Here is a 14,368-nt window from a genome sequence, read left to right on the forward strand (position 1 = left end):
TTCAAATAACAAAAATACTAAGTATTGCTGCTTAGCGATACAATATATGTTAGGTACGGGCTTGCACAAAACGCTACCACAAATTAAAATAATTTATATTCGTTACTTATAATATCTATAATTTATATTAAGCGCAATTCCACGGACCGACTCAACGCGAGATCTTTTAAAAGATAGGTCCAGTTGACTTAAAATATAGCATATTTATTACTTATTATAAAAGGATTTTTGAACGTTTCAACTTAAAGGCATAGTTAGAGGAACATTTTAAGTGAAGTTTACTCGTACGAACTCGTGACGGAAAAATAGTACGTAATATTTGTTTATAATACTCAATTTCAATTCCAGTCATAACTAGATAGATGGGCACTTATGAGCGAAAATAAAATTAAAATTACCTACTGCAAAAAAAAACAAGTCGATAAAATTAAAAATTATTATATAATTAGGTAAATAGACAACATTATTTTAATGTAAAGTTAATGAATTATTTATAACTTGAGATGTAGGTACATTTATATTTGGTAGGATTTTCTGTAAGGCCGATCGGTAGATATGACCGACCTATTCTAATGGAAGTAGGAAAAAATTTAAACAGTTCTAAGATTTACATATTTCATTCGATTTGCTAATAACTCAGCTATATTGTGCCCTACTAAGAGTTTATGATTAATATATCTTTATTTATAATACAACATTATTGTACTTAATTACACTTATTTACACTTTAATTTTACTTCCAAAATGGCGATGACAGTTTGGTCAACATTCAAGACGCCATTTTTTCGCAAATCCATAGTAAATATCATAGATTAATCAAGCTCTCGAATGATATCGCGTCAATCTGCTGTCAAATGCTGTTTATTTGGATTCTTTCCTGTTATGATTGGAATAGAGTATATGTTCTAATTTCTATAGCCAAACAGCAAATGTTACTTTTTGTATTCCGGTTCAAAGGGTGATTAAGGCAGTGTAACTTTTGGGACAAGGGACATAACATCTTAGTTCTCAAGGTTGATAGCGAACTGTCGATGAGAGATGGTAATATATTTTACAGTGATAATGGGCGGTGGTGACCACTTATCATTAAGTGAAAAAATACAAACACCTATGCAAATATATATATATATATACAATATACGTTTAAGTAAGTTCCATTTATAGTTTGTTAGCAGCAATTTATTTTCATTCATGTTCGTTCAATTTAAATCTATTTTTAACACGCGAGACAATTTATACATCGCGATACAAATGAAACAGACCAACCCGCGTGATGGAAGTTATATTAAAATGTCACGGCCAAGTGTACTGCGCAGATAAATTAACAAAACACATGATAAAAATTTATTACATTTTTATTATAAACACAATGAATGTAAACTTTATAATTTGTTTTATGTTTTCAAGAGAATAAGTCTACAGCAGCATACGAATGTGACGTAATTTGATAAGACTTAATAAAGTTTATACAGATCAAAACAAAAACAAAATTTTGTTCAATAAAGACCGTATGAAATGTGAAAATTGACGGAACGTAACTTTTATACAACATTATATATGTTCTAGCTGAACCCACGGCTTTACCCATACCATATAAACCGTCATCCCCATTTTACCCCCTCAAGGGGCGAACTAAAAAAAGTAACCTGTATTCTTCTAACCTGAATTTAATCTAAATCGGTTGAGGGTTTAAGCGTGTAGAGGTAACAGATAGTTACTTTCGGATTTATAATATTAAGTATAGATTACATAAAACAACTATCTACACTGTGAATTTGCCGCCAACAATGAAATATTATTATTGTCACTAATGAGTTATTTTCTAGTTTTTTTTAAATTTTTTTATTATATTAATTTTCTAGTTTACTAACTACTAATATAGTCGTCCCATAGCCCAACATAGCCTTCTGACGAACTGTCAAATATTATATATATTTACAGCCTAATGCATAAATACCTTGTAGCGTAAAACATAAAAAAAGAGCGCGCGGTCGCCTGTCACAGAGGCTTGTGTTTTGGAGGGAATTTGGAGTGCTTCGGACATATAAAATTCTGAGTCATAGAAAATATGCCGCTTTAGTTGGTTTGTTATTAATTATTATAAATATTAAAGTAATTCATGTTATTTGTTATTATAATCTATTATTTTTAAAAGTTATTTTGATTTCTGGTTTTTAAGAATTTATATTCGAACTATTGACAATGAGATTTAGACAATTTCACTAATATTTACTAATGGTTATATTCCTAAAAATCAGATATTTTGCTGTCTCTGTTGTAGTTGGCCATTTCCCTGCTCATTCATCGCCCACTCATCGCCCTGCATACTATCTTGAGTCTTAATCTTTAGCGGTACATTAACTGATCAGTGGAGAGTTGATATTGACTCAGAATTGTCTGGTCAAAGCCTTATCACCGATAAAAGGAAGTAACAGCCAGTAGTCAAAGGCTTTCGCTCGTTTTGAACCAAATGCTTGGATATTTTTTATCACTCTGCTACAGCGCGCATTTGTGAATATATGTAACCGTACATATATTGCATAGTAGGGAGTGCTATTTGTACCTTGTTGAACTTACGATATTGAGAGAAAATTAAAGAGTTCTAACTTTTGCGCCATCTTGGAAATATAAGAAAATATAAAAATAAAATGATACACACCTTTTATTTAATGCGAATTATATTTATTTTGTACTATAAAAAACAACCTTTAAACATAGTATAGTCGACGTTATAAAAATAATACGTTCAAGTTAAATAATCATAACTACTATAATACTCGTAAATAATACACGGTTTCTAAATTTATCAGGATTAATTTTCGTCCAAGATCACCACTCGCAAACACCTGGAATATATTTCTCGATGAGACTTTCGTAGTATGGCCACAGAGCTTCGATGTCGGGCATCTTTTCGCTTTTAGTGTATAGGTCATATTTACTGGAAAAAGAAATAGAAAATTAACAAGAATGCCTGTTACTAATAAACCTATTATTTCAAGTGGAACGCTCTTATACTACAATTCACACGACAAGGAATTTATCATGAAAATGGGAAAACCGTCGTCCAATTAATATATACGTACGGACACACAAAAACATCTGCGCTCGTTTAAGTCACTCAACGGACTTATTATTAAAGGTCAAATTATAGAATACGTACGCCAAATTAGAGGCATTAATTTCTGTTAAGGAAAACTGTTTTGCTGTTTTGCTGCGGAAATTTGTAAGAATGTCTTCACTCACGATGGATGTTCGTTGCGAACATAAAATGAATTAAAGAATATCACATTCAAACTGTGATGGGATTTTTTTTTGGATTTAATAAAGAAGTAACACCTACTTGAATTCTAGCACCCATTTTAATATTTGTTCATCCTTTTCGTTGGTGAGGTGGCGGTAATCACCACCTGCGTGCCACGGGTACAAGGAGTGGTACCTAAAGAATTTACATTATTATTAGACTATTATGAGAATTTTAAAAGGAATTATACATTACATGCAAAGTTTAAATTATATACAATTATATGTATACCACGGTGACTGGATTCCATTGGATCATAAGGATAAGTGATAACTAAGTAAAAGTGTTTTATTATGACTTTATGCTATCAACTTAATGCTGTTACTAGATAATATAGAAACTTGGGGTTCAAGTTTATTTCATACCAAAATTCATCAAAAGCGGTTCAATGGTTTGGCCGTTAAAGCGTAACAGACAGACAGAGTTATTTTCGCATTTTTAATATAAGTATAGATGTAAACCATCATTTTTATGAATAACAACTTATTTCATATCGACCTAGGAAATCTATGTATTTACTACAAAATTAGTCATTATTTTCTTGCATAACCAAATTAAGAATGAAATATAATTTGTACTTATTTCTTTAAAAAATATATTCATTGTGACCTTATCATGTAAAGCGCCTTCTCCGGTAGCTTCGACTTGTTGTGCAACAGGAACTGATACAAGTACTCATCGTGGCTCCAGGATATTAGAAGATTGTCCAGTCCGCAATGAGGATCGTACATACCGTACTTTGAACTACAAAAAACATATTAATCGAAACTGCAACAGAATAATTAAAACCGCCTTTTTTATGGTATAGGTTGGCGGACGAGCAAATGGACCGCCTGATGGTCACTGATCACCACCGCCCATAGACGATGTCGCTGTAAGAAATGTTAAACATCGCCAATGTGCCACCAACCTTGGAAACTAAGATCTTCGTCCCTTGTACCGCAGTTTCACTGGTTCATTCAACATTTTAAACCGGAACACAACAATAGTGACTATTGCCGTTTGGCGGTAGAATATCTGATGAGTGGATGGTACCTACTCAGACGGGCTCGCACAGTGTCCTACCATCAAGAAATTTTCAGTAATCAAAAATTCAAAGTATTCGTAATTTTAGTGATTACCTGTGTGACATATTATATCGACATATATAATTACATACATACTCTAAAAATTATAATTAAAAATATATGGAATTTCTATAGGATCAATAATTTCGTTTGAAGCAATTAAACGGTCTTCTCGTAATACTTACTTATATTTTGGATTGTATGTATCAGGGTTGTCTTTGAAACTCTCTTGGCCGTAGACGATGGAGTCAGCCCACTTGCATCCGACGGGGAAAGTGTCACCCACCACGCACCATTGAGGCTCGCCGTAAAAGGCCATCACCTGGTCAGGAGATCAGTGATACATTCATAATATTGCAAAAACAATTAAATTATTTCTCAAAAACAAAATGCGCTAATATAAACAATATAGAGACGAATTAATCCTACGGAGTAAACATATCAATCTTATTCTTAATCGAGTAGTGTGAGTTCAATCCGGTCAAACACTAATGAGTTTTTATATGAGTTTTTCGTGTTTTTATATAATTCATAAAATGCGGTTGAGCGGTGGAAGAAGAACCTCGTGAGGAAGCCGACATGCGTCAGATGCTGTTACATGTGTATCTGCCAACCCTTCTGGTACAGCGGAAGGTTTCAAACCTTCTCCTCAGGAGTATGAGGTCTTGGCTCAGCTGTAGAATATTTACGGACGTTTATTTTATTTATTATGTTTTAAAGCTGTAATTGTACAATTGTACAATTACAACAATAAGGTACAATATTGTATAATTGTACCTTAATTGTAAATTCCCTCTCGTAGACACAAGGGTACCTTTTTTTAGGCTGCTAATAAACCCCTTTAAACATTATTTTAATTTTATAGTGTAAATTCAAAATTGTAGCAATTTTTACGTAATTTTATAAATAAGTCTTAATTGTAATTTAAGTGAATATGTGTATTCTATAAAACTAGCCTCTATCTCCACATGAAATTCCATCTAAATCGGTTCACCGGTATCAGCGTGAAGAGATAGCAGACAGAGTTACATTCGCATTAAGAATATTATTAGGGATTACGATGTCTTAGATAAAATATTACAGTGACACCGACCCCCGTGAGATATCTCAAGATACGATAATACCGGAAACCTTTAGTATTTCTTATCTTCTCTTAATTGTATATGTATTGATATATTTTCGTATCTTAACGTAAAACATACTCATGTTAAGATACTATAAGATCAAAATATATAGTCATCGTCGTCTTTGATGTTCCCTTGAATATGTAACGAACTATATTTTATCTTAAGTTCAAACACTGTATATACGTCGTGTGTGATTCGCTTTAAACTATAATTATGGTTTTAAAATGTATGTAAAGTTAAAATATTTGGAATCCACATATGATTTGATTATCCATTGGGCTATCTAGGGGCCTTAGGTGGCCCGAATATTAGAAAATTAAATTGATAATTGCTTAATACAAATATATCTCTTATTTAAATAGGGTGGCATATGAATAAAATAAATATAATAACCCTCATCCTCTCCTAAGGAAGTAATATTTACATAAGAGTTCTTTTTTAATTAAACTATTCGGCTCGTACTCACGCACATACTTCGTAGAATAACTTGTTGAGTTGGCCGATTCGTAGGCTCATCATAATCGGACGAATTGTTATGTAATGTACGTAAGTAAATTAAATTATAATAGAGAAAGTAACTATGTAAAATACATATTTATGTATTTAATTGATGTAATTATACGTAATAAAAGTAAAACATAGGAGAAAACCCATCAAAAACACGACAAAAGATTATCAAGAGGTCAGAGGTCTTAACATAAACGTATTACATCAACCGTAGGGGCTATTCGTAATTAATCCATTATGTAAAGCTTAAGATTTAAGCTATATATATATATATATTGTTATATAATACACAGATAAATTTAATAAAACTGACTATGTTATACAATTTATATTAGGGAGTGAAGGATAAGTACGTGACAGGTTTTTTTTTTTATTTAAATTCATAGTCAACTGACGACGTTTGTTCGCATGATTTTAATTTGTTTTTTTTTTATACAGTCATAGCGCCGCTCTCTACGTGGCCAGTAACATTTTTGCGCTCTCTAAAATTAATTCATAACAATTTAATAGTCTTTATTTTCTTTATTATCTGCATATCTACGGTAGGAGCTCTTCAAAATAAGACCATAACCAATCTTCTACGTGTAGCTATCGTCCCATAATCACGGGGACAATAATCATAATCATAATAAAATAAGATTTCTTGCGTAATTCGGGAATCTCCGTTAGAAAAACCATTTTGACCGAAATTTTATTAGGAATTCAGTAACAAAATTAATTATATACTTATATTCTTATTTCAATGTATAGATATACAAAAATTGAAATTGTAGGTATATGTGTGCTTAAATTGATTCTATATATTTTTTTGTAATAATGAGAAATTAACCTTTTGATTTGATTTGATTTGAACCTGAGTAATTAACACGTACCTTGCCCAAATCGTGTATGAGTCCCGTAAGATGAAACCAGTCATCATCAGGGTGGTCCTGTCTGATCCTCTCGGCGGTTTGGAAGGCGTGTACTATGTTGGGCAAATCGGTGTCAGGGTCCGATTCGTCCACCAGCTCGTTCAACTTGATAAGAGCATCCTTTATCGTTGATTTGAAGTGATTGAATTTGAGCCATTTTTCACGTTTTTCTGTTCAAAATAAAACAGTATTTATTAAATTAAATGTGTGTATGTGAGTATGCACACATTCAAACCGCGTCAATTGAGGTCAACTCCTTCTCAAAAGAATATCGTCAAACCACCCGTCACGATATTGTTGACATGAATATTTTATAGTATTAAACGTAAGAAAATTAAAATAACTACTATAAATATAAATGCTTACGTTTAACAAGATCCACCGTGACGTTCGTGTGCATGGTATAGTAGGTCCTGCGCACGCGCTCCTTGATGGGATCGTTGTCATCGATGCTGTAGTCGCGGAATGCTTCGAGCGGCTTGTCATTGAAACTTGGTTCCGGACGCAAAAGTTGCGAGGGGTCTATCATAGACACCGGAGTCTTCTATAAAAATTAAGCAAAATATTAATAATAATAGTATACATTTTAATATTTATTTATAATGTTGAAACACTTGGACCTTGGAATAGTAGTGCAAAAAGCTTTATTAAAAGTATAACACCTCGCCTTATTGACTCCACCGGTGACAGGAGGGTTGGTTCGTTTTTAGTCCAGAGGATCGGAATTGCGATTCAACGGGGAAACGCTGTTAGCATTCCTGCCACGATTCCACGCGGTCAAGATATATACAGAACTATTTATAAATGAAAATATTGATTATATTCTATTATTATACAATATACAAAAGTAACTCATTAAGTTTTGTAAATGTTTAAATAATTGTATATATAATCTTTACAAACTCTTTTTTTTACTTCAATTTTATTATCGTGATAAAATTATGTATTATTTTTGTTTATGTGTATGTTTGCAATTATTCTAAATCTGTTTATGTATTTTGAGAAAAAAAACAACGAAAAGTGATAAAACATAGAGAACACGAAGAAAAACTTCGACTTACAACTTTAGCAGCCATCTTGGATTTCCGTTGCAGTCCCAACTAAACAATATCAATATCAATAAATTGTAGCTGTCATCTCAATTCTTATATAGGCGCCACACGGCTAGGTATCAAGTGTTTATATCTATTGATAAAATGAGCTTAATTTTACCATTAGATAATAATCAGCATGGTAAAGATGGTGGCACAGTGAGTTTAAACTACCTGAAGTTATTTTAAGGTTCGTTGAACACAAACTCATTTCTTAGGGTCATTTTTACCTTCCTTAAGGGTTATTGTATAAAAATATATAAAAAAAAAATGTTCTTTACTCTGTAATTAAAATGGTGGAAAAGTGTAACTACTGAGTTTCTTGCCGGTTCCTACCTACCACCAATTTAAGATAGAATTTTTTTTTAAAGAAAACAAATGATTGAGATTATGTCTTTTAAACGAGGAGCTCGATCTAAATTAGTATTAGTAAAGTATGACAACGTTAGATTTTATTTACAATTCTGGTTTTAAGAAATTTAATTAATGTAGTAAAAGGAAAAGGGGTCACAACGTCCCATTGCAGAACTCTAATAGTTGCAGAAGACCATAAAAAAATACGATCCTGAACTTGAAACCGCTGCCAACGTTAAGTAAGAATAAAACAAGCCAATTGCTTTTATGGGATATGTTAAGAAAAGCTTGATAATGAGAAAGCGTGGAGCTAATAATTGTTGATTTTCAGGCAGGATATGTTATATATAACAAGCTGAACCTGCGGCTTTATCGGAGTCGGATTTAACGGTCTGGAGGCCCTGGGCCCACAAAGGTGTGGACCTAGACCAACAGAGGCGTGGAAACTAATAAGTAGGTTATGAATTAATTAGCATATTTTAATTTCATTCATTAAGCTTTAATTTATTTACTTGTATCGGTATATTTTAAAAAAGTAATTAGTAACATTATTATAATTCGACTGTATCTAGATATTTGTTAACTCGTCGGAATCTTTCTTTTGTGGAGGAATCTTTCACGTGGAGGGCCCAGGACTGTTGCCACAGTTCCCCTAAATGCCATTGGCTTTATCCGCGTGAAATTTATAAAACTTTACCTATAACACATAAACCGTCAACACCGATTTTACCCCCTAAAGGGGTAAATTAAAGAAGATACCCTATGTGTTGAATTTCTTCTAAATCGATTCATTGAATTGAGCGTGAAGAGGTAACAGACGATTACTTTTGCATTTATAATATTTCTATAGATCGTATTGTTTCTGTCCGGAATCCGGATCCTCTGGGTAGAATCTACATTCTGAACCGGTTTGCGCTTAGCATAATTCTGTATAATTACGATTTAAAAGTACTTGTAAAAGCCTATTGTATTCAATAAAGTATATCTAGATTTAGATTTGATCTTAAACAATAAGAAGAATATCAACGGAACGACTGGACCGATTTTGACGGGACTTTCACTGGCAGATAGCTGATGTAATAAGGAGTAACTTAGGCTACAACAATAACTTTTTTGTTAAATTGAAACGCGCACGAAGTCGCGGGCACAGCTAGTATTTAATATAAATATAACACTTTAATTAAAACATTTTGTTTGTAGGACATGTAGCTATAAACAATGAATATTATGTTAATCATAATATATAAAAAGAAACGCGTGTCATCTTAAATCATGTTGAACAATAACATTGCTTTAGTTGTTTGTTCGAACGATCAAGAGATAACTTTAATCAAGATTAGAGTCGTTTAAATTATGTGATTATAAATGAACATTGTAATTAATCAACAAGAGTAAGTATTAACTAATATACAAATAATTATATCTTAAGATATATTCCTATTATCTATTCTAAATCATTCTACGTTTTCATTATTTCGAGGATTTTTATTTCAACTGACGTATCGTCGTTTAACAGGAGATAGTGACAATTATTAGTCTGACGAATAAATAGTAGGTATACTTTTTATTTGTTGATAAATCGATATTTAAATACCACATTCGCCTGATATCTAGAACATATTCCGTTTTTTATTTAAATCAATTTTATTAGACGAAGTTTTGTCAACAAGTGACTATGTGACTTCCGTAATTTCATGATTCAGAGATAGAACATATTCATTTTTACCCTTTTCAAATATACATGGCTATTTGTAAAGCCCTGTGTTAAATTTGTATTTTAGTTTTATTTATATAGGATGTGGTTTTTAATTAATTTTGTGGGAATTTTAAAGAGCGTCTTTTAGTCCGAAATCGTTCATGTTCGAATACGAATTTCCACCAGCGTCCTTTGTGGTCATTTTATTTCGGTTGTTTTGAAATAAGTTCCTAGTCGTTATACATTTATGGAAAGCTGAGAAATCGTGTATTTTTATCTTCAATACACATTAACTATGATATCAACTCCAAGATCCAAGCCGAGATGCTACCAAGGCAGTCTAACGAAATCTCAAGCTTAGTATATATTATATTATGGTATACAAGTTTGTTCAAACCTATATTCCATTTTAAACTATTTCAATTCCCTTACTCGCATAGTTTAATCGGAAGACGATCGAACAAAACGTACTTTTTTACATCTAAGGCAAGATACTGTAGCACTCTCAACTTCCTAATTTTCGTTATTGGAATTCGAACTCCGAACCTCGAGACGTCAAGCCGTATAATCCAGCCACGAAAACAACGAGGTATGTGTTTTACAAACAATAGATAGATTATCTCACAACGCGGCTGATCTGAACAAAGCGAGGGATTATAGGCTTTAATGTTATCACAATCTATTGTATGATTGACATTCTATTTGTCTTCAAGTACTACAAAGTTTTAAAGCTTATTATTGCGTGAAATTTAAAACACAAAAAATATTTCTTAATAATGGACAAATGTTCAGTATTTTCCCAAAATTAACAATTTATTTAATGTGTAGTGGGTGCTTATAATGATTAGTCGAGACAGAAACCGTAGTTCATATAGGTTTGTGATTGGCCCAGGTAGGCAGGTACTCGCTTTTAATGGGCCTCGATGAAGCCAAAGACAGACATTTGACCACGGCAACTCTCTCAATATTTAGATAATAATATTAAATGAATTAGGTAAGAATTTCGCACATAAATATTTTCTCGTTTCGTACTTTTCGAATGTAATTTTTTCCTTAGTCGGGTTTTGTTTATATACTTTTTTTAGGGTATGTTATGTGCTTTATGTTCCTGGGAAAAACATGATCAATTCGCTAATAATACTGCCTGGCTTGCCTAGTTTATAAATAACGAAAATTACTTATTATACTCAAAAAATAAATTTAAAAAATAATATAATTACAAAAATCAACGCATAATATATATACTAGTATCAATAGCATTATTAATTATTTATCTTTTAATAATATTTACATTACATGACCTACAACTAAACCACTGAAGAATTTACTTATTTACAATAATGTATTATTTATTATTATTATTATAAATAACCTATCAAAGTAACTTACGACTTTCGTTTGTAAACAATTATCCATTTGAATCTACCGCCGACCTTTTAAAATAACTGATCTGACATAACTTAGAACCGTATGAAAATATTAAAATTAAAAAAAGTAAAAGTAATAATTATAAAAAAAATAACAGAAATGTCCTTATTTTTTTGGTTCTGGCAACTTTGAAATTGCAATGAAATGGCGCCAAATAATTCAGCGTACAAAGTCACGTTGTTACCAAAACATTGGCTACCAGGGTAACATGAAAATAAAGAGATGTTATTTATAATGCATATGAGGAACTGTTAATGAAAATTCTACTTAACGTTTTTGGTTCAAGGTTAAAATCTGTTTGGCCGTAGAAGATATTAATAATAGGCACTCAAACATATATATTATTATTTAAAACAATTCCATTGTGGTTTTTCACTTTTTTTTATGAAAACTTTTTCAAAATTTCAATTAATATAATATTTTCTAACTAATTAATATCATATAAAAATAATAAATTGTATTATTTATTCATTAAGTTAATTCAAGTTGGTTATAAGGAAATAACAATTTAACACATTTATATAATGAAACTTGGACTACATATTACATTTTAAACGAATTAAACACGTTTATCAACATACACAGACGGACGCATAAACTGCATCAATGTTCAAGACCAAGTATTCAAACTTTTTATACAAATTTAAATCGAAACCTATAGTTCTTCATACCAGACTTCAAAGCAACGTAGTATCATATTCTTAAGTGTATGTTTGTGTATGTTTGTATTTAATAATATAAGATAATTTCATGAAAAATTGGTTCTTAAAATAAAAAAAAAGTAGAAGCTGTTTTTTTTCTTTTAATAAGGTGGATTGCCTGACCTTATTACAGATTCTTATTGGTTCTGCATGGATCTGTTTAGGGTTATTAAACGGTCTTGCGGAATATTGTTCCATTCTTGTAAAATGTCTGTTCTTAGTGTGCCTCTGTTGTGAGCACAGGATTTCTTGCAAATACAGCTTTTTTAAAATTGTCATAAACATGCTCAATGGGATTTAGATCCGGACTGCGTGCTGGCGAATTTATGGTACATATCCAAAGCTCTCCTCAATATTTTCGAACTTGTGCAGCGACGTGGGGTCGGACATAATCTTGCGTTACAGTAAAATTTTCGCCTATTAATCCCATGTAAGGTACGTGAGCTTCTAAAACCTCTGTTAATATAGCGTTGTGCCGTCAAACTGCTTCTTCGTTTTGGCGAACTATATCAATAAACACAAGTTCCGTTACACACCGAACACTACGAATCGTTTCCAGAAGGAACACGCTCCTCAATGCAACTTCGAGCATATCTCTCCACACGTCGACGATAGAGCCTTCTGCGAGCGTCTGCCCCACATAAATATGTCCTACACTAATCGGTGAACAATATGGGCCTCCATTGATATTAAATCCTGATTGCCACTTCCTTAAGCCTCCTTCTTATTGTTACTTCGCATTATTACTTCGCACACTGCATTCAGCTCTGATTTGATGTTTACTAATATGAGGAAACGATTTCGCAGGGAATTTGAAACAATAAATCGCTCGTCACGTATATAATCGTCGTTGGTCCAAGCCTTCCCACCAATGCCACAATTTGAGCGGTTTGTTCGGAGGAGTATCCATATTTATGGTTACGAAAATTTTGTTGAGTTTAAAATTCTTATAGTATAACAATAAACTTTACTTTAATAACACGAATTTGAAATTAGGCATGAATTTTGTTTTCCCGCGTATAATTTTTAATTTTGTTTTTTTTTTTTGATCAATGGACAGGGTCATAATTTTCATTTAGTTTAAAATAAAAAAAATTGCATAATTCTAAAAAATATTAATACGAAAGTAATCTTGACATTTAATGAAATTTATGAGTCCTTCGGTGTATTTCATATACATATGTATGTCATCCTTATAACGACCACTGTGAGCTTGTATTTCAGCAATAACTTGAAGTTTGCAGTCACGTTTTTTCCAAAACATTGGTACTAGGAAATTATGAAGCCATAGAGATGATTAAAAATCAATCGAAGCTTGAAAACGCACTTTATTTGTATCGTTCAAAGGTTATCTTTCCTTTGTATGGTTAAAAAATCAATACTACCCTCCAACAGGTGGTGTAGATACTGTTACGATCACCAATGACAGAAGAGATAGCATTAAACAATGACGTTCTTACACATGTCATCTCTTTCTCACACTAGAATGAAGCAGCATTTGACGTCCATTTTATTCATGAGAATAATTTTTAGGTATGCTGAGGTCACGACGCTTAGTAAACTTATAAAATATCTTGCACTTTTGAATCATCATTTAACAAACTATATTAAGTGAATCTACCACCGGTTCGGAATGTAGATTCTACCCAAAAGAACCGAAAAGAAACTTAGTAGTTAGTAGTTTCCGCCAACATATTAAGTTACATAGATTATTAAATACAAAAGGTGAATTATTTATTCCGCTTTGACAACAACAAATACTAACTCCACACATTTTTATCATCTGTATAATCCTTTATCGAGTTATACGCTTTATTAATCAAAGATTTCTTAACATGTGATTAAAATTTATTAATAGGCAAAACTATAAGTATATTAAAACTCATAAAATAACCACGTTGCATTCTGTTAACAGTAGTATAACAAATAGAGGTTTATTTTAATATATTTAAAGACCAGAACGAATTAAACAAATAATTTAATGTAAGTTATAATTTAAATCAATTTTAAAATTGGCCAGATGTTTTGAATACATCATACATAACATAATAATAATCAGCCTGTAAATTTCCCACTGCTGGGCTAAGGCCTCCTCTCCCGTTGAGGAGAAGGTATGGAGCATATTCCACCACGCTGCTCCAATGCGGGTTGGTGGAATACACATGTGGCAGAATTACGTAGAAAT

General features: G+C 31.9%; 1 protein-coding gene across 1 annotated transcript; it reads right to left on the reverse strand.

The window, feature by feature from the left end:
- Positions 1-2,660: 2,660 nt before the first annotated feature.
- Positions 2,661-8,111, reverse strand: LOC113399557 (inositol oxygenase). Its single transcript, XM_026638706.2, has 7 exons — positions 7,975-8,111; positions 7,280-7,457; positions 6,875-7,083; positions 4,554-4,690; positions 3,911-4,045; positions 3,341-3,436; positions 2,661-2,938 (listed from the first exon to the last, which is right to left on the reverse strand). The coding sequence occupies exons 1-7, from the start codon at positions 7,987-7,989 to the stop codon at positions 2,830-2,832; spliced, it is 879 nt and encodes a 292-aa protein (XP_026494491.2). The 5' UTR covers positions 7,990-8,111; the 3' UTR covers positions 2,661-2,829.
- Between the last annotated feature and the right edge of the window lie 6,257 nt (positions 8,112-14,368).

Source organism: Vanessa tameamea, chromosome 21 (genome assembly GCF_037043105.1).
Source record: "Vanessa tameamea isolate UH-Manoa-2023 chromosome 21, ilVanTame1 primary haplotype, whole genome shotgun sequence".
Classification (NCBI taxonomy): Eukaryota; Metazoa; Arthropoda; class Insecta; order Lepidoptera; family Nymphalidae; genus Vanessa; species Vanessa tameamea.